At 38.9% G+C, this 22,071-nt stretch overlaps 1 protein-coding gene across 1 annotated transcript in view; it reads right to left on the bottom strand.

Moving 5' to 3' along the window:
* Positions 1-21,211, bottom strand: part of LOC136873715 (uncharacterized) — a 102,004-nt gene extending 80,793 nt beyond the window's left edge. Inside the window, exons 1-2 of the mRNA XM_068227759.1 lie at positions 21,122-21,211; positions 12,145-12,234 (exon numbers count right to left, since the gene is read on the bottom strand). Of these exons, the coding sequence (XP_068083860.1) occupies positions 12,145-12,234; positions 21,122-21,211 (180 nt within the window). The remainder of the gene's footprint in view (positions 1-12,144; positions 12,235-21,121) is intronic.
* Positions 21,212-22,071: the final 860 nt, after the last annotated feature.

Below are 22,071 nucleotides of genomic sequence, written 5' to 3'. Positions count from 1 at the left end.
TTTTACGTTCTATTAATTGCCATGGTTTCCGGGGAACTACCAGAATTTCGTATAGATATAAAATACTTTATCAATAAAAGTTACCTCTTATAATAGATATATCAAATGCCTGTAATTTTTTTTCTTAGATCAGCTGAATGTCTAACTGAAATTTCAGCAATTTATTTCTGAATTACTCCTGTTTAACCCGTACAAAATGTAATAGGATACACGTGAGTTATGGCTGCTGAAATACCCTGACTTAAGTTAGAAAATGTTAAGGTATGGCCCTATTTCCTCTTCTAATATCCAGGTTTTGGAACATCTGGATGTATGATTTACATTACAGGGACAGAGTCTAAGAGAGCATAACTACAGTGAAATAATCTAGACGTCGATTTTTAGAATATTTAGGCAGTTCAAGTACCCTTCAAGAATGCCAACGGAACAAAGCAAGAAATATGTGTAACCTGTTCTAAACCTGAACACTTCATAACTACAACTTCCATACCTCCTGAGTATCTTAGCACCGCGATTAGTAAAGTGACATGTCTAGCTTTTTAGTTTACAACTGGTCGCAGTGCTGACGTAACAGCAGTTCAGCATTAAGTATTTTTGGCCATTCAACATAGGCCCTTCCTGTCAGTTCCTTGTACCTAAGAGGAGCACACAATTACTCTTATATACTGTATATCAGATTCACTGTGCAAATAATACGTAGAAAGGTACCAGCAGGAAATAATACACACATTAAATAACAAGATGAAAGACTTCATTTCTGTGACTTCTTAGTAGAGGTTTACGGTAACAGATAGCGCTAATTTTACTCCTATGTGGACAGGCAAAAAGGGCAACTTTTGGTGAACAACTAATATCTTCAAGTAATTTCATAGCAAATTAAAAAAAAAAAAGCTCTCCCTATTTTAATATCTATGACATAATTGTGTATACATTTGGATAATTTAAAATAGAAATAGGTCTGAGTGAAAACTCAAGGAATTTCTAAAGTCACAGAGGTTAAAAGTGGTCCCTGCTTAGAAAATAACTGAACACTGGAGAGAAAGAGATTTTAATGTAAGACACAGATTTAGAATAAAATTCATTATAAGAACCAAATATTCTCTGTCAATATAACGTGTTTTGTTGTAAGTAAATTGTAAGGCTTCTTAAACAGATTTTCTGCCCGGCTCCATGGCTGAATGGTTAGCGTGCTGGTCTTTGGACACAGGGGTCCCGGGTTCGATTCCCGGCAGGGTCTGGAATTTTAACCATAATTGGTTAATTCCGCTGGCACTGGAGCTGGGTGTATGTGTAGTCTTCATCATCATTTCATCCTCATCACGACGCACAGGTCGCCTATGGGAGTCAAATCAAAAGACCTGCATCTAGCGAGCCGAACTTGTCCTCGGACACTCCCGGCACTTAAAATCCACGCGCCATTTCATTTCAACAGATTTTCTGAAGCCATGAACTTTCGTGCATTTGCCATTATATTTATAGGAAGAGTGTGCTGTGAGCATCGAGTGTAACTTACATGCAACGCTTTATCGTCTAAGTTATTTGAGCGTATTAGAAACCTTCACCATATTTACCAGAAATATTGTTCAGTTTATCTCCTCCGAGTGAATTATGGGAATGAAATTTGGAACTGTATCACAATATTTGAAATACACAATTTCATTAAATGTTTTACTGAAAATGTATATATATTTCATACTATGAATGCGAAAGTGTAGTAACTTTTTAAAAATATTTAAGAACTTTTTTTTTACAAGTTGCTTTACGTCGCACCGACACAGATAGGTCTTATGGCGACGATGGGAGAGGAAAGGGCTAGGAGTGGGAAGGAAGCGACCATGGCCTTAATTGAGGTACAGCCCCACCCAGCATTTGCCCGGTGTGAAAGTGGGAAACCACAGAAAACTCTCTTCAGGGCTGCCGATAGTGGGGTTCGAACCCACTATCTCCCAAATACTGGATACTGGTCGCACTTAAGCGGCTGCAGCTATGGAGCTCGGTAAATTAAGAACTAGGAACACCTATACATCGTCGTTGCGCCTCGAAACATCGTTATGTGACAATGTTGAGGGGAGAAATACTGACCCGCAACACAAGTATCACAGAACGAAAATTCGTTGATACAGTTCATGCAATACTGAACCTTAGACGGCAGAACCTTTCTCGTCAGAGTTCTAAGCTGAAATAAGTACTCACCAAGTGTTCTTCCAGTAGGAATGGATCCAGTAATACTTACAGGTGTCTCTTTACTTTACTGGCAAGCACATCGTCATTCCAAGACACCAATCTTTCAACTGATGAATATGGCTCTCGACACTGGAGCCTGCCCAACGAAGTATTAAGACTCTTGCGCAGCAGCTGGCAATGAAATGCAATTTCAAAACGAACCCTACTTTTTCGGTATTTCCTCGAATTGCGATGACATTAGAATATAGCGAAACAATAACAGATCGTAACACTTTTCGTGACAATTCATTATTAAAAACACTTCAAAAGAGATGCATTAGTAATGACTACAAATATTATTCATCCATCACAATTGTTTTGAAAACGCTGGTCATTTTGCGTTGTTTCTTTGAAGTTATTTGCCTAGAAGATTACTGAAGGAACGTACGCTTAGGCGGCCAACAGCTTGAACCTCTTCTTAGCTTCCCAACAACTTGATGGCTAAGAACGAAAGGGTTAAAACTCAAAAATGCTTTTTTTTATTATTATTTTTTTTTTAATTATCTTAGCCTGAATATATAGCTTATTTCGATCTCTACTACCTCCGAAAGTGTTACAACACAAAATCAAATATATTCATGCCACGAAACACTTTTAACGGTTTTCAGTGTTCTGATATAGTCGCTTTGCTTGATTTGAAACGGTTACATTTTGAGTTTTAACTCTCTTCCAGATTATAATGAATGATGTAAGAACTATGTACACACCAATTATCATCAAAATTGTGTAACAAGGGCATTTTTAAGGCAATGATGTAAACTGCTAAAACTTCGAACTCTTCTCTTGAAAAATCAATGATTTTGAATTGTAACCCTATCGTTCTTGGCCATCGAACTATAGTTCCGTTTCCTACACCATTTCTCTCTTCCACCGAGGTAGCGTACTGTCATACTTGAGAGTTCTAATACATTATTTTAACACCGAATTAAACAATATAATTCTGTAATTAAACACGAATTTTTAACACTGCGTTGTGTAGGGAACTCAAGGGAACACCAGAAATGTTCGAATTAGAAACGCTCGAATTAATCAAGTTATACTGTCTAATGAACACAGAATACAGAACTATTTATTATTGTAATATAGTTTATCTGAAAGACATAAATTAAACAAAGTGTTACGCAAGATTTATCATTACAGTATCCCAGTTATTAAGTAAGGCAAGTTTATTTGAAAACAAATTCTGTTCGAGAATGTACACATGTTACTAATATAGGATAGTCAGCGTAAATGCTTTCAGAATGCAGATAGATATTTCAATGTACAATAGAAGGGATATTTAACGAATTAAAGAATATAGGGACACATTTTGTGGCTTTTTCTGTGTCTTTTCTTCCCAAATTTAGATATTTAAATTTTGTTTCAACGAGGACACATTCGAGATACGTTTCCAGATTACGTATACCTTATTACAAAGTTTGGCAGAAGAAAGCAAAGCAAGCGTGTTGTGTTACGAAATTTTTGATATCGTGATCATAGCCACTAGACCTACAGTTTTATATAAAATCAGAACCACTCCTCATTTCAAAAATCCCATTTGCACTGGCCAGGGTTCGAACCGCAGTTTCACAGATGAAAGCCCGATACTGTTGAAAAACCTCAGAGGGTTGCGAAGTCTTTGGTAATCAAATGCGTTTAGGAATTATCTGCTTATGTCAGCCTCTTGGTATAGGGTGCGGGTAGCGTGCCTGCTTCTTACCTGGAGGCTCCTGGTTTGATTCCCAGCCAGTCCAAGGAGTCCAAGTCCGGACTAATCTCTTGAACGGGTTTACTCAGCCTCGCGGAACCAACCGAGAAGCTATGTGATATGACAGGCAGCGGACTCGGTCGGTAAAGTCAAGCAATATGGCGGGGATGTCATCACGGTGACTACATGGCACTCAAACATCTGAAGCTGGGTGGCAGACATTGTGACAGGGGAAAGCTCTTAGTGCCACGGGTTAGTTTGTTTGTTTATTTGTTTTAACTACAGTAGAACATCCTCTATCCTACTTCCGATAGTTCGACTCTCCGCATAATCCCACCATGATGCAGGTCCAGACATTGAAGGCACTCGGCATTGGGAACACATACATTGTTGAGTCAGCTTTTAACAAGTTACTTGACCAATCAGGCTTTCGATTTACGGTAGTTCTTCTGTACAATGAACAGAATTCTGGTTCCACACCACCGGAATTTTGTGGATAAGGGGATGGAGGGATATAATAGCAAAATCTCGAATAGAGATCTGCCAGACAAAAGAAGATTAGCGATCTTTTTCATTCGTAAATGTTTAAGGTATGCTTATTTATTATTGTACTGTATTGTATTTACCTTTTGTCAGTACGTACAGTAAATATTGTTGCTCCTCTGGTAATCAGACCTTTCATGTGTTCTGACTATATTCTCAGTTCCGAAAGTGACGAATCAACGAAGGTTCTACTCTCTGCTCCTATGGGGTAGTATTCGTATAGGAACATCGGGAGATTACGTGTACAAAATAGAAAAGCTAAAAGCTAAAGAGAGTCAAGTGTACATATTCGGTTATGAACGTGGCTTGCGAGAATATTTGGAATATGGGAATATGCAAACAGATAACTGCACCGAAGTAAACTTCCGAAACTATGGACGTATTCTTCATTAAAAAACGCAAGACGACATGTAAGCAATCTTCAATAATAATAATAATAATAATAATAATAATAATAATAATAATAATAATAATAATAATAATAATTGTATTATTGGTTTTACGTCATACTAACTACTTTAACGGTTTTTGGAGACGCCGAGGAACCGGAATTTTGTCCCGCAGGAGTTCTTTTATGTGCCAATATGTCTATCGACTTGAGGCTGGCGAATTCGAGCACCTTCAAATACAACCGGACGAGCCCGATCGAACCCACCAACTTGAGCTCAGGAGGTCAGTGCTCTACCGTCTGCGCTACTCACCCCGGCAGTAGTTTTCAAACACTAAGGCCCGTATTCGCCAACGCAAGTAAATGCTTTTATCTTTGTTTGAAGCTAAGAAAGTGGAGATAACAGTTACATGTGTATTCACCAACATTTTCTCGGATAATGGATATTATCTCGGTTTAAAATTTTACCGGAGAAAGGTTGGCGGGTAAGATGGCAGCTTATACACGACTGGAATATTTAACTGAAAGAAAAAAATCACAGTGACTAGGAATACGAGCAAGATTATGTAATAAAACGTCCTAGGTGGATAAAAGAAATGCACTAAACCTACATAGGCCCACTTTGAGGACTACGATGACACTAATTTTAAAATCATATTTTAGGTTATCTAAAGCTTCGTCACCGTCAGTGTTAGCCATGATTGAACATGGCCTGGAATTCTCAATACATAGGTAGACCTAAGATGAATTCTCGATTGTAGCTCATATCTTGTATATGGTATACGACTGGATGATTTTTAATGAACTAAGGAATACTGCCTTATATTTTGAGTACAATATACAATGTGTAAGCTGTCCGACTCGTTGGCTGAATGGTCAGCATACTGACCTTCGGTTCGGAGGGTCCCGGGTTCGATTCCCGGCCGGATCGGGGGTGTCGGGGATTTTAATCGCTTCTGATTAATTCTTCTGGCTCGGGGACTGGGTGTATGTGTCCGTCCCAACACTCTCCTCATCATATTCAGACAACATACCACACTACCAACCACCACAGTAACACGCAATAGTGATTACATCCCTCCATATAGGGTAGGCGTCAGGAAGGGCACCCAGCCGTAAAACAGAGCTAAATCCACATGTGCGACGCAGTGCGCACCCACGACCCCATAGGTGTGAGAAAAAAGCGGCAGCAAAAGAAGAAGAAGAATCCAATGTGTAAGCTATAATTTGCTTTCTTATTCTCTATGATGTTTCTGTCACCAAATTCAATAATAATAATAATAATAATAATAATAATAATAATAATAATAATAATAATAATAATAATAATAATAATTCCTTCTCTTGGAACGTTATATCAGGCTTATTTCTTCGTTTCTGAACATAATTTATCATAAAGTATTTGGGGAAACACCGAACGTAATTACAAACTTGTTTACAATTCGATAAGGGCGCTAGCACGCAGTCTTGTTTTCCGTGCGTTAGTATGAACAATTTAAGGTTCAAATTCAGATTGAAACGAAAACTTGGGTTTTGGAAAAACTGAGTTTAAAAAAATGCTGTGGTGAATACAGAGGTGAGCGTTATCCAAGATAATGACATTATCAGAGTTACGGAAATCTAAGATAAGTTAAGCAGCACTGGGATAACAACTTACTGTATACACGGTGTCCCGAGAGGAAGGGATGATAGTATTGGTCATTCTAAAACGGAAAAATATGAACATATGCTTTATTTTCCAATAGTTTCCGAGACACAGATGTAATTATCAATTTGCAACTTATGTGTAATTATTGTGTAATTGTTCATTTCTCTTTATAAGTTATTCTAAAAAATACCCCCCCACCAAGTTCAATGCATTTTGTAGCTCTTGCAGAGAGATGCTGTGTTGCTAATCGGAGCTGATGTCTCTGTTCTTTTATGTGCGCATATGAATTTAAAATGCGAGCAAGCAAGGCCTCCCTTGTTTGTTCTTTTCCCTGTAGAATTCGTTCTTTAACCGACCCCAGAAACAATAATATAGTGGCGTGAGCTTGGTGGCCATGCAACACCACATCCGACACAACGTCCAGGATAAATTAGACTGAGATAATGTACCATTGTAACAAACGAAATGTACAGACTGTGAAATACGACGGGCCAGGCTGAGTGGCTCAGACGGTTGAAGCGCTGGCCTTCTGACCCCAACTTGGCAGGTTCGATCCTGGCTCAGTCCGGTGGTATTTGAAGGTGCTCAAATACGTCAGCCTCGTGTCGGTAGATTTACTGGCACGTAAAAGAACTCCTACAGGACTAAATTCCGGCACCTTGGCGTCTCCGAAAACCGTAAAAGAGTAGTTAGTGGGACGTAAAACAAATAACATTATTATTATTGTGAAATACGATACTTTCTGCTAAGCCAACTACGTTAAACATACAATTTTATCAACAAAAGTCACCATCCATCGTTACATCTCCACGTGGTCTACGCGGCTACCATGGTCATCTTATTACAATTACACAATACGGTCTGTATCTCGGAAACTATTGAAAATAAGCATATGTTCATTGAATGTTTTCACTTTAGAATGACCAATATTATCACCTCCTCCCGAAACACTCTGTATGTTATATGGAGTAGGAATCGGGAGGACTCGAAGAATTAACTCTGGCTTATACAGTAGAGCCCCCCTGAAATCACTGATGACTAGAAAAAAACGTGACAAAAGTGCTTCCACGTGTCAAGTCTTTAATTTGGAAACTGTTAACGTTGAGAGTGAGATAGTGCTGGGCAGGCTCCAGTGTGTGGGACCATGCAGGTCTCGGGCAGCTGCTACTCACCCCATGCTGAAACAAGAGCAGAACACCTGTCCTCAACGTAATTGCTACACTTTCCACAAACATTACAGATAGCGGCCACCGTCCTTCATTAGCTGCAATTACTTGGAGAGAAACCGCTACTACTGCTCAAGGCTGCCTCCAAAAGAAAACACATGCAAGATAAGACATACACGTGTTAATCTTACCCATGCGACACCTCAAACTAATGGGCCCTGAAGAGGCAAACTGCACTTTGCAATTACTGACAGTCCTTCTAAATAACATATAATGTTAACATTTGCTGACAAATACATATACTTATTTACAGGTGACCACAAAAGAGAAAACAACATATTACAGCAGCTTCAAACAAAGTGCAAACATAAAACCACAGCACACATATCAGAATAAGTCCATCAATGAGTGCTAATACAGTATGAGTAAGCTGAGGATACTTCCTAAAGCGAATACTTATTCTTGTAACTGTTACACATGCAGAATAAAGCTAAAAAACTGTGTTGAGTAACATTATAACGATTAAAAGGCTTTTGTTAGTGTCCATAAATGCATATTTTGACAGTTAACGTCAATTTGTGACAAATCCTTATTTACACGCCTAAAAGGTTATTTCTTAATTTCTTAACTTTTATTTTATGTATCTCGTGGGTCAGCAGAGAGTACCAGGTCACTTATGATAATCAAAACGAACAGCAGGCTTTCTGCTACATCCAATCACTGTGCAGATCCGCTGTTATATGAGACCAAAGATACGCCAACTTATGCGACGCATAGAGAAGCCGTCACGTCGCGTCGCGCTGAGTCTTCTTTTCTTCCTCGGCGGTGTTCCAAGGCAGATGTGTTTTATACAGAATAGTGAGATTTTGGTGCAGTGCACTTGTCATGTACGAGTATCATAATTATTATCGCTGGATCCCAAGAGAGCTGCTGCTATGTTTATGGCGTTGATATACAGAAATTGGCCAGGATGAAATATGCTGGAGATATGGACGAAACCTCGAGGACCAAATTCAGGAAGATTCTACAAAGGAATTCTGATTGCGAAGATGTAAAACAAAAATATAAATTATGACTTCCGTGGAACTTCTTCAGTCACGTCATTAGAGCTGTCACCTGTGGAAATGACATCGTTTAAGTATTATCCGATCATAGCCTACGCGGATGAGAACATTCTCTCAATTTAAATATATCCTGACTGAAACGAGGCACAAATTTACACCAGAAAACCTTGAGAAATACAAGTAGGCCCTAGCAAGGGGGATGAAAAAAATGTTGTCTCAGTATTGCTGTCTTCACAGAATTGAGATCAACACCAAACTAGCACTTCCCAATACAATAAATCCCCTATTTGACATTGTTCGGGAGATAATTTCTACTTTAAAAAAGTTAAGTAGTTACACAAGTACCCTACACAGATTTTGATAGTGACATTTTACATTTCAGTGCCTATTTAGGCTGCCTAAAATAGGCTTCTTAATGCCCAAATGTCCTCAGCTTACTTACGAGACATAATATAATAAGTAGTACTATCAATAAAATCAATCGACTTATTAATTGCTTATGGACAGTTGTACCTTTCAATCTAGAAGACTCAGTGTACGAAGCAAGCACCTCGATTAGCTTCAATCAGAAGCTAACAATGAGGTCTCTCTAAATAAATAAATAAATAAATAAATAAATAAATAAATTTGTTGGCACAGGAGCAGATACAGAGCACGGCAAAATGTAGCTTCTATAGAACTGATCGATGGAATTGTATTTACGTCGCACCAACACACACAGGTCTTATGGCGACGATCGTATAGGAAAGAACTAAGAGTAAAAGGAAGCGGCCGTGGCCTTAATTGAAGTAGCCGCAACATTTACCTGGTGTGAAAATGGGAAACAACGGAAAACCATCTTCGGGGCTGCCGACAGTGGGATTTGAACCCACTATCTCCCTATCACTAGCTGACAGCTACGTGCCTCAAACCATGCGGCCACGCTTCGATCCACGTAAGTTATTCAGGAGAGTAACATGAAGAAATGATTCTGCAGTACTGAAGATATCCTCTCACTTGCAAGTTGTTTAAAGCACGTTTGTTTATATATTTAATTTATTGCCCGTTACAGGATTCTCATCCCAATTACAACAGCATTCTTTGTGATACAGAGTAAAACTACAAATGATATTCTCAGTTTCATCAAAGGCTGCGACAGTATGAAAGCTGCTGAGGTGTGAGTGTTGTTAAAGACATTCGGAACATGAATATGCTGTGAAAGATACTACTCATCGAGTCAGTCGTGCTACAATAGTACTTTCTCGTCCAGCAAGGAGAGCAATGGCAAACTGCACTACACCTCATCTTGCCTAGTACCCCTCATTATAGCGTCGCCACCAGTTTTTGAAGTAAGGAATAGTTCGGCACTAACTTGGAAAGAAAAGTGAAAAAGACAACCTGGGAGAGAACTAGTCAGGATGGCCAAGGTTAGATCTAACATCGAAATATCGGAAATCTCAATGAAATGAATGGAAAAATGTCATGTTTTAAAATGTTCACCAAAAAAAAAAAAAAAAAAAAAGCATAAGAGACTGCAGCTATAATAGAAAAAAATCACTTTATCGTCTCTGTTAACTAACTGTCTCAAAGCTAAAAGGCTACTTTTTCCCTTTTAAAGCAATGAATCTACCGCAAACCTAACAGCACTTTGGAATTCATTCTGAAATACGAGCGTGCTACATCACATTCCATACTGAGAAGCCTAAGTTACATTAAGTGCTCCGGTACAAGCGATGGTAACTTCCAGTTGCTACCATGAGAATAAGATTTCGCCGAATTTTCTCCACTGAGTTGTTTACATCCGCACCAACATGAAGCAGAGTTCCTTCAATAGACCACAATAATTCCAATAACATCCACAATTGCGTGACTTGAGGCTATCGCACATTATTAGTTAAATTAATCGACGTAAATCACGAATATTAATGAAGATTCTCTGAATTACGTGCGTGTAAATCAGAGACCACATCACGAGACATTTTATGTAGACTGTGAATATTCCAGTGTTTAACTTATACACATTTTTCATACTTTAAAGACGCTATCTAGCCGACGCGGTAAAAGCACATTCTGTTCATCCAAAAAGCGACTTGTTCTCTTCTTGTTAGGAAGTCGAAATATTTAGAAATAAGATTTTCACTTCCAGGGAGCTTTATAGCCCACTCAGCCTACAATAAAAATGAGCACCCGAATAATTTCTGGTGGCAAAGGCAGCCAGGCACTCTGTCCACATATAGTAGAGCCAAAATTAGGGATAGTGGAGTTTTTATCTTCCACTCCTCCAAGGGTCTTAGTCGTACGGAGGTAGTTTTTTTCCCTTTCTCTTTATGCTTTTTTAAAAAATAATAGAGTAGATTCTGCCTCGTGATATCTTTACTGGTATGCAATTTCTGTCAATATCGGTATGCATAAATAATGTTTTATGTATAATTTCATAGGTCTGTTTTTTAAAATTTATCGTTTACGATCTGCTTTACGTCGCACCGACACAGATAGGTCTTATGGCGACGATCGGATAGAGGGCCAAGAGAAGGAAGGGGGAGAGGGCCTTCATTAAGGTACAGCCCTGGCTTTTGTCAGATATGATAACGGGAAACCACGGAAAACCATTTTCAGGGCTGCCGACAGTGGGGTTCGAACCCACTATCTCCCGAATACAAGTCGATAGCTAAGTGACCAAACCCGCACAGCCACTTGTTCGGTGGTCTGAATTTTTTAGTTAGACAAATGAATTCCTCTCTTATCAGAATATCTTCTCGCATCAAAACACTGCAGGGTAAGAAATACATAGAACGATCTGACTGTGAGGTTAGCTTGCATTCGAGAGGTGGTGGGTTCGAAACCCCCTATCGGCAGCCCTTAAGATGTTTTTCCTGTCCTGTCTCATTGTCGCCATAAGACCTGTATGAGTCTGTGCAACGTAAACAAACCAAAAAAAAAAAAAAAAAAAGAAAACTTGGACAGAAAAATGAAAGAAAAACAGCCTGAGAGAGAACTAGTTAGGATGGCCAAGGTTAATCTAACATCGAGACTTCGGAAATCTCATCGAAATTAATGGGAAAATGTTATCTTATGAAATGTTCAAACTAAACGAGTAAAGTAACGGCTTTAAAAAGTAACTAAACCTTTAAATACGTCAGGGTGTTACTGTACACAATTTACTCCAGACGTCACAAGAGAATACATGATCTGAAAAGTTTTAGCAAATCAGTCATATGAAACTGATAATCAAAGATATCTGTGGCTCCTAAAATAAAGCAACAACAAAACAGTTCGAAGGCAGTCATCAGTACCAAAAAGGCTGACATTCATTTTAAATTTTCAAATGGGTCATTTCAGGACTGAAAAAAAAATACAATTTAGTCCAATAAACACCAGAAAAGAGACTGTTTTAATTATTTATTTTTGCAAAATATTTGCAGTGTTCTTTTATGACTTGTACTCACCGTCCTGGCGTTGACGTCGGCGCCATACGTGCCCGCTATCAGCTTCACAACATGCTCGTTGCCGTGTTTAGCACCCCAGTGTAGGGCGGTCTGAAATGACGGAAAACGTCATCTTTAGATCAACTGCCTTGAAAAACAAGAAAGTAAAACAGTAGAAGATGTTTTCAACAATTTTACAAACTCGAATCTTCAAATTACCATATTTTGAAGAAATGATATTGGCACTACGAGCTCGTTTCACTCTCGCAGTATTTCAGGCCAAACGATCCCGGTCATTCAAAAGTACGGGATCTACGGCAGCTGAAATTTAAGACTAAGGTCTGCAACAGCAGAGATGCAAAACTGTCATATGCATGCGCACCAAGATATGGCGAACATTCCAGAAGGACCACTCGCACATTTTAACAGCCAGTTTGTTGTTTCAACAGACTCAGAATCTAAATCCAAATTCAAACTAAGTGGAAACTAGAAGATATTTTAAGGATGCACAAGAACACGAATTAACACGAGATATCCATGGATCGTGGAGTAGTGTTCATACGTATTTACAAAGTATCTGATGACTATAAAATAGGACTGGAATGGAAACGATTATAATTTGAGTAAAAATAATCGACTGGTCACGTCTCGTCTTGGGTATGTATTACGCCGTTCCATATTTAAGATTTCTTGTAACATTATAGTTTAATATTAGTTTAGGTTATCTTAACAGGACCTGTAATTTAAACAGTATGTGCTATAATAAAATTTTAGGAATGCAAAAAATAAACTAACATAACTGGAAAGAGCCTGTGGATTTCTTAACATACGAGGTGACCTCATGCTGTCAGAATTACCACAGTTTAATGTAGGTTCACTATATTCCAAAAATCCACAATATTTTCCCATTTCTGTCCTTCATACAATATGAAGTTCTATTAATCTAATTTGCGATATGGCATTCGGAAGAAGCCGATGCCGAGGTCATCTTGAAGTTGAATTTCTGGACTGCATTGTTATTCCAGTAAAAAAAAAAAATCCGAGACTAATTGCAAAGTTTGTCTATCAACCATGAGTAGTAACACTGTACTTCAAATCGTCCGTAAAATAATAATAAATGTAGGCCTACCATGAGTAAGGCCTCTCCATTACTTTTAAACTGCCGCCTGATTTCCGACTGTACCGTTATCTATTCTGAACTGACTGAACTATGTTATATCTCAGAAGTATTATCTTTTAGGACCAGATGTCCCTAGCATCAATTTTCTAGGGCTTTAACTATATTATTGAGAATGTTTGTGTTTGAAGGTTTAGTTACCTAATCCACTTCCAATTTTTTGTATATGTTGGAGTTAACATCACTGTCATTAAAATAATTCGCCTATCAAAAGGCTTGATATCAAAATCTAATCCGCCAATCAAAAATTAAAATACATAATTTGTTCTGGAACTATCTGCCAGCCCATATAAAAGCTGTGAGCTTTTTGAACCAAGTGTTTTGCTGCAGTGTATATTTGAGTGTCCTACGTGGCTGAGGATTAAGATCTCCCTCGGGATATGCTGGGGCGGGGGCTGGCGTGAAAAGGTGGCAGAATTTTAACTAGGCGAACGTTTCTGCGTGTGTAAGAGGGGAAGATAAGGGGGCGTTTTATAAAACTAATTGTACACTGAACTCCTGGGTTCGAGGCCCGCCTGATGTAAATTTGTAATAGAAGCTACGGCTTCTTTCTCAGATCTGTATTGACTCTACTTTTCCCAATCATGCACAGGCTAGATTATTTTCGTACGTATAAATTTACGAGACCTATGGGTCGGAAATCTATGACTGATTATGTCTCGAGATGGGAGTTTTCTTCCCCAATATTGTAAATTTTCTGAGCATACGAGCTCCTCTGTTGTAAATTTTCGAGCTTCTAAGCTCTTTTGGTGGAACGTTCCTTTCTGTTGTTGTTGTTCCTTTTTGAAAAGTGAAGCCATGAGAAAAGAAACGAAAATTTTAATTGATTTTGTTAGCTATATTTGAACTTTAGTTTATTTTTTGTCCAGCCATTCACCTCCCACGCTTCTTCCCCTCTCTGGACCACGAGAATCCCGGTGATAATAATAATAATAATAATAATAATAATAATAATAAATAGTATGGCCTCAGCTACCGTGTGCAGACATTTTAATTCGATGCAATCTGGCTGTCTGCTCGTCAATTTCGGTGTTCCGTTTTACTCTAGGCCTACTAGATGGCAGAGTAAACCGAACCTCTCTTAGGCGTCTATGGGAGAGTTTTAATGAATTCTGTCGGGTAAACAACAAATGTGTTACCAGAGATTTTATATACCGAAATCTTACGACATGGAGTGTCGAATGGACTTCATTCCGCTACCTTGGGATCCGGAGTCCCACACTCTACCACTGATCCACAGAGGCAATTGGTGCTGTAATGAATAGATAACAAAAACACAGTTTTGGAAAGGATTGCCGAATGCAATAATGAATCAATATGCCGGGTGCCTCTTCGAACGTAGACTAACGCAGGATATCAACGCCGACAGGTCATACTTATAATTTTTATCTTAAGACCTATATTTGTTCACTTAATATAGAAAAAAAATTACTCGGTTAGTATGGAACCGTAGGATTAACTTATTCCTGTTGGAAAATTGTAGCTTATATAGTCCTGTAAAGATCTTGCCCCGTGTCAATTCTTCTTCTTAGAAATAATAGCATGTCGGAGGCCATTTAGATTGAGTCGATGATCACGCGGTGGGAGCGGGCTTCGGGGACACCCCCCCCCCCCCGCCGAGAAAGAAAAAATGCCCCGTGTCGGTATCCTCTGCCTGGCGTAAGAAGCGAATACAAGGAGTAGGCCCTAACTTCCAGGGCTCTCAACTTGAGTGTGGTGTTGGTTATAACTGCCTGCCTTTATTCTTCCACTTACTTGTGCCAGCCTTCTCCGTCTCAGATTTTCTAGCCGAACTCTCTAGGTGAGCCCTTTCCAACTAGTGTGCCATTTTAAGTTCGGTTTATTATTCTCAACTGTTGACTGTGCGACTTATTATTTTCCTTTAAGGAATGGCTACAACCTAGAACACTTCACCACCCCCCCCCCCCCACTCCGCGACTTCCTTTCCAAATTCCCAATTATGCTCCATAATGTTTTTTATTTTATTTTATTTTTACTGATTTATTTACTTACCGGTATTTATTATATATATCTTGTAAATACATTTGATTGGATGTTCCGTGGTCATATTTTGCAAATACACGAAAAAACACATTTTTAAATATGTAAGTTTTGAGAATACATATTATTATTTGTAAATAAATAATAAGTTTCCATTGTAACGCACTTCGTCATTAAATATTATTACCGGGCGAGTTGGCCGCGCGGTTAGGGGTGCGCAGCTCTGAGTTTGCATCCGGGAGATAGTGGGTTCGAGCTCCACTGTCGGCAGTCCCGATGATGGTTTTCCGTGGTTTCCCATTTTCACACCAGGCTGTATCTCAATTAAGGCCACGGCGGTTTCCTTCCCACTTGTAAGCCTTTCCTATCCCATCGTCCCCATAAAACCCATCTGTCCGTGCGACGTAAAAAATTGTAAAAAGATAAATATTATTAAATATAAACATCAAAAATGTTAATATTGCCAATGGACTTCACTTCCTGCATTAGCTTCATTATCTTTCCATGTTGTCGTAGTTCGTATGCTCAAAAATTTAACTAATTTCTACCTCATCACATTTCCGCAAGGAAATCAGGAAAAAACAACTATCCTTGCTTGTAAGGGCACATCCATGCTTTCATCAAAACATACTGCATAGATCTGAGAGTTTTCCAAATTAGCTTTCAATTGCTCCGAAACTTCTTCACTCGTTCTTATTATTCTATCCATGACAGCAGTTCAGCTGGCTGGCATTCCTTTCATTCTGGTAATCTTTTGTTGTTTGTTAGGGAAGTTTTCAAATAATGTGTCGCACATCAATAAGGAAGTTTATTTTAAGAACTCACCATCAGAAAGCAGTTTCCCATGCATGTCGTACTATGCAGTGAGACAAGTGGAAACAGCTGCACTGATATTATTCCTTGGCGGAAAAGATGATACAAAAGAACTAGTTTGTTTTAGGTAATGTTCGATATTTTGTGACACGAACTCTCTTCTTTCTTAATTTGGCATGGAACAAACTTTTGAATGATCAGTCTCGAAACGGCGCTTTACATTAAATGTGAGGGATACAATATTGTTTTCGAACACAGGCAACATCTTTCTATCAGTCCGAATTCCCTTATCCACTGCTCTTGAAAAATCCGGTCACTACCTTTGTTAAGTTTCTGTTCTTTTCGGCACCGAAAACATGTTTGCGAGGTCCGTATACAAAACCACCAGACAACGACACTGTTAGCTCACTTGACTTTCGGACCTGTCAGTGTAGCTGCGTTGCCATACTGAACGTCCGCACGGAACTAGCATTTAGATTTTCGATATTTATTTCTTACACGTTAAACACTATAAGATATGTATTGTCTGCAGTACAAGACGTATATAAAAACATTATGTTCCTGTAGCATGCCACCGAAATCGTGTTCGCGTGTCACTAGGTGGCATAGGTTCGCCATCCCTGCTCTAGGTCGACTCCTGTTCTCTTCCGACGCTAACAGTATTCTTCGAAGAATCGGACTTTTTGGAACTCTGCTCTTTCTATCGATAATAATAATAATAATAATAATAATAATAATAATAATAATAATAATAATAATAATAATAATAATAATAATAATAATATAGACTGAGGTCACGCAAAGAGACAGAAGAGCATTCCAACATTGCAGCAGACATCCGCAAAAGACGTCTGAAATTCTATGGGCACGTCCACAGATTGCCGGCAAGTAGACTGACACACAAGATTCTCACTTACATAGAACATCTAAAAAATATTCCATGGGTACTAGAAGTGAAGAAGGATCTGGAAAAAGCCCAGATAAACCCAAATGACACCGCGGACAGAAACCTTTATAGGAAAAAATTAATGGATGGAAAGTGCAACCAGAGAACGAAGTGAAAAAGAAGACTGGAGCAAAGTGGACAGAAGAACGAAAAAGGATCCACGGAGAAAGGATGAGAGCTGTTTGGCAACTCAGAAAACAGAATCGTTAGAGCTTTGCGTGATCCATTGGGTCCATACGCACATAATAATAATAATAATAATAATAATAATAATAATAATAATAATAATAATAATAATAATAATAATAATAATAATAATAATAATAGTTACGGGGCTACCCGTGGACCAGCACAGGTGAAAGAAGGTGCCGGGGTGAATGGGTCTAACTACTATGTCAATAAAGAATTTAAACTGAAATGGAAGGTTATATTTGAAAAACAACAAGTTAACAAAACTCTCACTTAGTGAGAGAACAATGATATATCAGGTACCATGTAAAAGTTTAGACACTGCAAGAAAACCCAAACTTTAGTGACTGTTTAGTAACTAGGGCTTCCAGCCCCTCGCTTTACATTTTCTGAGCTCTCAGCTCAACTTTACAAAAGATTACAATTTTACACAAGGGCAGAAATCCCCTAATACATGGAGCGCTGTCTCCCCACTCACAATATCAAGCCTTCAAAAGGCATTCAGTAATTATACTTTGAAAAGAGCTAACAGGCTCTCAGTTTTTTCAATTCACGGCAACACCAAAAACATCTTACACTGTTTTGGCCTTCCATGGCCCAGCTTACAAACTGAAACAGCGGTATCTCGTACCCAACCTATAGGACCTTCGTGTAAAAGAAATAACAGTTAAATAAATGGCCCGAACACAAAATGAAAGGAGGCGAATACTTGCACTCCTAGATGAGAATTCTAAAACCTAAAGGGCACTAGGCCGATGAAACAGGGGCTATTCCCAAACTATGGAGGTGACTTGTATAAGAAAGAATTTAAGACATTACGGAAAGGAAGAAAACCAGTTAGAAAACGTAGTCACCTCAAAGCAATATGAAGGGGAGCTCAAGAGGGTACCTCACTTTCTAACCCCAATTTACAGTTAAAGGTTGATGAAATATTACATTAGCCGGCAGAACTTACATTTTAGAGACGTTGGTTACATAGTTAAGGTTTCGGACCTTTCCCTCAGGTTAAACTGCGGAGCTAACAAAGAAATAAAGATGTTAATTGGCCATTACCTTGCTAAAGAACTGCTGCCTGATGAAAGAGGCGCCTCCCGCCCCCTGCTTGACACACAAACTAAGTTACATGACGATCAAATGGCCAAGAGACGTGAAAATCCGCAGTTTATAAACGCTCGCGGAAGGTTCGAGACCTTTCATGAATAATCAAGACACACCCACAGAATTTTATTGGTTACATTCAAAAGTTACACTCAAAGTCGAAAAAGAAATACGGGATTGGTTGAAAATTAATTACAGTAATTCTTGATTGGTTGGGTTCAAAACAGGCGGAAAGAAAAGATAAATATTGCCAACCCAAAAATAAATGAGGATCATTTAGTAAAAAAACTTATGAATACAAAACTTCTTCAAAAAAGGTTCCTTCACTTCGCACCAGGGTGCATGACCATAGTTTTTTAGCGGTGACATCTATGAGAGAATGTCCAAACTTCTTGATGAATGGAAAACAAAAACAAGTAGAAATTCACACAGTTCTGGAAACTTCACAATAACAACATTACGCCAAATTTTAGTGGTGCCATCTTCAGTAAAAATTTATAAGTTGGTCCAGTTTCAAGTTCACTGTTTCTCCTGTATAGGAGTTTTTTTAAGGCGCAAGATTTAAATGTGCGGCATAGAGGTGTACCACCCGGTACAATAATAATAATAATAATAATAATAATAATAATAATAATAATAATAATAATAATAATAATAATAATAATAATAATAATAATAATAATAATAATAATAATAATAATAATAATAATAATAATAATAATATCAGACCTCGGAATGCACTAAGCAAACGGGGCTGTTTAGCACGATGTCTCAAGCTCATTACAAGATCTAACACCGATAATATTGATTATACAAGAAGCTTAGCGTTTTATCTCTGTTCAATGACTTTTTTTTTAACTTGACGGTAGCAATCGACTTGAAGTTCCAGACAAACACTTTGTTGGATTCAAATTACGGAAACTCAAATTTGAGTTCGCTGACACATGAACTTACAGAGCTCTATAAAATTAGACTAGAACAAAATTTAATACGAGGAACTATCATTCTGTGCTTGGTAATAATAGCTATGGACCGCACCTGTACACATTATTTTAAACATTCCTTCTAAGTAATTTTCGTCGGCTTCATTTGTAAAGTAATTAGCTCCCATAATAATAATAATAATAATAATAATAATAATAATAATAATAATAATACTATCATCATCATCTTCACTTCAAAGTTCTGGAATCGATTTCAGTTCGATATCGGCATTCAGGGCAGAGGTTAAATGCGAGAGACCTGTACCAGTATACTTGCTAGACTCCGATTATAGAGTAATATTCCTTGAAAATTACAGAACCATATTTCAGAGCAAAACGATGAGTTTTCTTGATATTATAGTCGTTGAAATAAAATGTTAATAACCTAATTTTCTTCTTCTTCTTCTTCTTCTTCTTCTTCTTATTATTATTATTATTATTATTATTATTATTATTATTATTATTATTAGTAGTAGTAGTAGTAGTACAGTCAGAAGAATTTTCCTTGCATATTCTTTCAATATTTGGCCTTTGGACGTACTGTGAAGATAGCTACAAACTTTCCCAGATAAATTTTATTTATACACGCAGAAGAGAAACGTGTCAAGTATATCTTTGATAATTGAGATGAAAATCTCGACCCAGGATCGACCGGGATTCGAACGTCAGCCTTCCGGGTGTGAAGCCAACAGCTAACCTACTGAACTAATCACGCTCTCTATCAAGAAAATCTCAGTACTCCAGAGTTATGAGATAAATTGCTATTAATACAGATTGAGATACTGCCTCAAGGGACATGTTTTCCCTGTAAGTATTCTTCATAGAAAGTAATAATAATAATGTTATTTGTTTTACGTCCCACTAACTACTCTTTTACGGTTTTCGGAGACGCCGAGGTGCTGGAATTTAGTCCCGCAGGAGTTCTTTTACGTGCCAGTAAATCCACCGACACGAGGCTGACGTATTTGAGCACCTTCAAATACCCCCGGACTGAGCCAGGATCGGACCTGCCAAGTTGCCTCATAGAAAGCGGCACGTCGGTTGCTGTATAGTTGCACAGTATAGTAGTCATAACCGATACTTGTTTTCTGTAAATATTGACAAAGAAGTTAAATTCTTCGTTCTTTAGTCGTTGTTTACTTAAGAAATTCAGTGAAATCTCTAACGTGCCACTACGCACTTTACCTCCACAATCTGTCAAGCTCTACTATTCAATTACTGTAGGATAAAACAAGTCTCCATGCATAGGGTATACATGCAGATTTCCTGTTAGATACCGCGCAAATCAAACAGTGGAGAGTTGAGATTCATTATTTCTCAGGTTGGAGATGTTACATCATCCTGGTCGGCGGAGCACCTTCATCGAAGTCGCACGTGAGAAAGTTCGACGCTGGTTCCCCTCTCTAATACGCCACAGCTTCGCTCCGAACCACCATAGTATTTCCTTATAAGTAGCCTGTGATTCGGAAATTTACACCAATCTACTATTATTTATTTAAAACAAAAGAATACCTGTCCTCACGGTCTGTGGATGTCAAAGCCGACCGGCATTGGGCTTAAATAACGGGTTGACCGGTCGCCAAGCTAGCGAACCAAGAACGCCTTTCCACCGAAACGTCAACGGAAAGGGGAGTGGAGCCACAAATCAGAGAGAGCAGAGTAGAGCAAGCAGCCTACCACACACATGCAGCAGCAGGGTTGCTAATTACGGCAGACGGCGCTACAAGACGTAAGATGTACGCCGCGCACGCCGGTCTCATTATCAAGACAGGCTTAACGAGGCCTCATTACCCTAGTTCCTCCGGGCGGCGCTTTGACGGGGAGCTCAGCCTGGGGCGAGACATGGCTACACGACCGCGCCCTCTTACCTTCCTTCCGCATCTCTTCCTTACCTTCCTCCACACGATACGAAGCGCCACCAGTTCCATGAATGCTAAACAACGTCGAACTCAGAATGCTATCGTTCACAGAATACAATATTCTGCCCAGAACTGCGCGCGAGCTCTATTATTGACGTAAGAAAATCTCGGAAATCTGGACTGGCTTGGTTTTTAACATCCCAACTCCTGGATCCATTCTAAACCCGACAAAGAATGGTTACTCAGTAGCAGATAGTGATGATAAGCGTTTTAAGAGGAAGTGCAATTGTATAACCATCCTCTCTAAACACTAATCCGACGAAATAAATGGAAGAGCTCCAACTCTTTCAAGAATGAAGACATCGGCAAAAGAAAGGGAGGGTCAACGAAGTTTTATTTTTTACAGGTTTTTTAAAGAATTTGTTTTACGTCGCACCGACACAGATACGTCTTATGGCGACAAATGAAATGGCGTATGGCTTTTTTAGTGCCGGGAGTGTCCGAGGACATGTTCGGCTCGCCAGGTGCAGGTCTTTTGATTTGACTCCCGTAGGCGACCTGCGCGTCGTGATGAGAATTAAATGATTAAGACAACACAAACACCCATCCCCCGTGCCAGAGAAATTAACCAATGATGGTTAAAATTCCCAACCCTTGCCGGAAATCGAACCCGAGACCCCTGTGACCAAAGGCCAGCACGCTAACCATTTGGCCATGCAGCCGGACTTATGGTGACGATGGGATAGGAAAGGGCTAGGAGTGAGAAGGAGGCGATCGTGGCCTTAATTATGGTACAGCCGCATCATTTACCTAGTGTGTAAATGGGAAACCATAGAAAACAATCTCTAGGGCTGCCAACAGAGGATCCGAACCCACTATCTC

This window comes from Anabrus simplex, chromosome 5 (genome assembly GCF_040414725.1).
Source record: "Anabrus simplex isolate iqAnaSimp1 chromosome 5, ASM4041472v1, whole genome shotgun sequence".
Taxonomy (NCBI): Eukaryota; Metazoa; Arthropoda; class Insecta; order Orthoptera; family Tettigoniidae; genus Anabrus; species Anabrus simplex.
The sequence above is the reverse complement of the archived record's forward strand: the minus strand, read 5'-3'. Positions and strand labels throughout refer to the sequence as shown.